The sequence below is a fragment of the Atta colombica genome, unplaced genomic scaffold (genome assembly GCF_001594045.1).
Source record: "Atta colombica isolate Treedump-2 unplaced genomic scaffold, Acol1.0 scaffold198, whole genome shotgun sequence".
In the NCBI taxonomy this organism is placed as follows: Eukaryota; Metazoa; Arthropoda; class Insecta; order Hymenoptera; family Formicidae; genus Atta; species Atta colombica.
The window spans coordinates 5,650,376-5,653,933 of record NW_017259291.1 but is presented as its reverse complement, the minus strand read 5'-3'; the positions used below and the strand labels follow the sequence as shown (position 1 = coordinate 5,653,933).

Below are 3,558 nucleotides of genomic sequence, written 5' to 3'. Positions count from 1 at the left end.
ATGCAATCAGAAAATATATTATAATTATAAAACTTGGAAGATTTTATAATTCTTATAATTAAAAATTTGATAAGTTAGATTGGTTTATATCTTCTTAAAATTTTACAAAGGTAAATTAAAACTATTGAAAATATTGAAAATATTCTTGTAATTTTCTTGAATACAACGAAAAATAGAGCACTGCGAAAAATAAAAGAATGTAATATCTTTCAAATTCGCATTTCTCCAATAAAAACTTTATACATGCATTTTTCCATCGATCCGTCGTCTATATTTACACGTAAGGTCGGCATCGCAGCCACCTCCGTGTCCCACTCCCGTCATTTTGGTAACAGCATTGCGTTGTGGCCGCGTCATAGTCATCATAGATTTCGGCCGCAGTAGCTAGGAAATATTTAAAGTCTGGCGCGTGTAAATATCTCTGACGCGGTTTGAACGGGGAGCCACTATTCCGTCCATGTGATTCGTAAGGACCAGCAGGGACAGGGACGTTGGCAAGCGGCAACTGCTGCTGACTGCGGCGAGGTCGAGGGGAGCAACCACGCGAACGTTGCAACCAATCCGCACACTTGGCGTTTCTCGGCCGTGGCGTACGGATGCCGTGATCGTCTGCCACTACTTGCCACTATTGCCACGATCGTGTGCGATTTCCAAGTACACGTCGAGTCATCCATAAAGTCGACGACCGCCTCCCCAACACTAGCCATGTCGGTGATCTACAAGAACTCGATGAATGTCATCGGCAAGTTCGTGCCTGAGAAGCTGCAGCCTCTGTGGAAACATCCAGCTGGTTAGTAAAGCGGTCGATCATTGCATCGGGTCAAGCAGGTGGCACGTGTCGTACACGCGTATATGTGTATATGTGTAATAGATTGTGTAATTGATTGTGAGGAAATATGCGCCGGATGTGACCATGTGACATGATTTTCTAAATAAATGATGTTTTCCTCTCCGTGATTAGCAGAGATTAGTGACCTAATGTACTACTTTGTATTTAATTTTCTGTTCTAGATTTTCAATTGTGATATTTTTCAATTTCGAATTAACAATAATTAATCGCGAGTTAATTATTAATAATAATATTTATTGTACGTTTTATTTATTGATATTTATCGCAGTCATAAGTATAATTAGTATAATTAGTATAACGCGGAAATGTTATTTTTGTCTTTAGTTTTATCTCTGTTTATCAGCCAGTGACGCAAATATCTTTTCCGCATATTGATATCGTAAAACTTGGCGACTTGCCGACGATAGAACGCGAATAGTGAACACTGCTCTTTATAAGCAGGCAGACCGCCTCTCCTCGAGGTCGCATTCTTTAAGTAGTCCACGTATCTATAATTTGAATTAATGAATGTTCCACTTGTTTTCATTTCCATACTATTTATTCTTATATTACACATCGTATTTTTCATATCATTTAAGTTATTCAAGTTAATCGAGACGCGCGAAGCTCATTCGATTTGGTGAGATATTTTCAACCTTGGAACTATTCAAAGACATTTAACATTTGTAATTTTATTATCATACATTATGACTAATCTAAAATGCGTATCTATAATATTAAACAGGCACTCGTTCGAAAGGATCGGAAGGAAGATAAACAAAGATTACTGATAAATAGTTACAATAAAAGAATTATATCAGATTAGAGAAATCGATAGCGTTGAATTTATCTTGTTTTATAATATTACATAGAAATATGCGTGAACTTGTAGATTAATTCGATACCACGACTTTCTCGTGAATTTATAAAACGTTCACTAGCATAATAATATTGAATTATAATTGAATTGTACATTTAATTCTATATTATTAACATAATTTTTTTTCACAATTACTCGCGTAGGATGTTTCTGACATCCAACATTATATATTAATTTTCATTGTTCTCTTTGATGATTTACAATTAAATAAAAAATGTTTAATATTCTTATTAATTAAATAAAAATTTATATTTTATACATTTTTTAGAAAAAAATAAATACAATGTTTTAAATTTTGAAGTAACTTGCGATAAACATAATAACATATATAAATAATATTTATATTTAGCGAATTTATAAGGTGGAAATATCCTACATGAATAAATGAATGGTTAAAATGTGAAATATATTAACTTTAATACAAGGCTACATTTCAAGATTGAATAGTAAACGACGAATAGTATAATATGAACAAAATAAAATTATTAAAATCCCAAGCCTGATAATCGAGGATGTCAGTATTTATTTATTCTACATCAAGTTCTATCTAGTTAGCCTACTTTCCAACGTGCTTTCTCGCGTTAGATTGGGCGATTGTACCTTCACCGAATTGTAATGGATGGAAACGAGGCCGCGCGGCGTTATATCTGTGTTAAAGCTCTGAATTTACTCGAAACTATCAGAGCAGAAGCTTTAATAGATGGAGTGAATAGAGTCAAGAGTGTACACGTTACAGCAGGGATGTATCAATAACTAGTGCTGACGCATTACCTATTTGATTGCGGAATTTTAAAGCCGGCTCTTTTTGTTCTTATTTATTTTTCTTTTTTTTGTATTTTCTATTTCATACTAAATACTACGAACATCGAACTTGAATAAATTGTATGAAAGATATAAGTTGAATGAGAAACAAGCTAACTGTAGATTTAGCGTAAACATAATCGATCCTTTCCTTGTTGTTATATTGCACTCTTTCGAAAATAAAATAAATTCGCTATATATTTATCCAATCATTGACACAATAATTCTTTCATTGCGATAATTTATTGACAATCTCTGCTTAATTTCTTTCAATCTTTTTGAACGAGTGCCCATAATTCATGTCGATTGCGTGTCTTTTTTAGGTCCACAAACCATCTTCTTCTGGGCACCAGCCTTCAAATGGGTTAGTAACAATGTTTTATTTCCTCAATATTTGATATTGTCTGATAAGTTAATTGAGTAATAAAAATGAATGAGAAAGATCTGGGGCACTTAAATAAACACATTACATAAACACCGAACGCAAATAAAGTTTCATAATAAATGTCTTCATCTTGAAATTTTCCTTTATGCTGACAAAAATGATTTTCTTGTATCAACAAGAAGTAGAAATAATCAAATGAATTCTGATCGTATGAAGCATTACCATTCTGGTTATCGTAATTAAATTTTTGGTTATCTTGAATGTTTATTTTAGATTTAGTTATAAGTGTTAGAATTATATTTTGTGATTAGAATCTGCCAGAATTCTAATTTAGAGAAGTAATAGCGAGATTATTTCAGTTTTAAAATATAATTCACTCTTATTTTTTAGAATTTTTGTAAATATCACCGTGAAATATCAAGTGATTGAATAATAGGTTGCGTGTAGATACACAATTTTACTTCAAAATAGTTGCGTAATGCATGTTGGCAAACAGACATGTTGCAGGAATACTCCAAATGCTACGTTCATTCATATTATAATCATATTGCATGTTTTTAATAAATATGTGGCAATTTTTAGAAACAAACATTTTATCTTTTAACAAAATATTTTTGCTCTTAAAATCTAGTTTTATTCAACATTTATTTTAACGATGAGGTT

General features: G+C 32.2%; 1 protein-coding gene across 1 annotated transcript in view; it reads left to right on the top strand.

Moving 5' to 3' along the window:
- The first annotated feature begins 276 nt into the window (after positions 1-276).
- Positions 277-3,558, top strand: part of LOC108687058 (mitochondrial pyruvate carrier 3-like) — a 4,729-nt gene continuing 1,447 nt past the window's right edge. The window contains exons 1-2 of the mRNA XM_018192668.1: positions 277-790; positions 2,834-2,874. Coding sequence (XP_018048157.1) covers positions 706-790; positions 2,834-2,874 — 126 coding nt within the window. The 5' untranslated portion in view covers positions 277-705. The remainder of the gene's footprint in view (positions 791-2,833; positions 2,875-3,558) is intronic.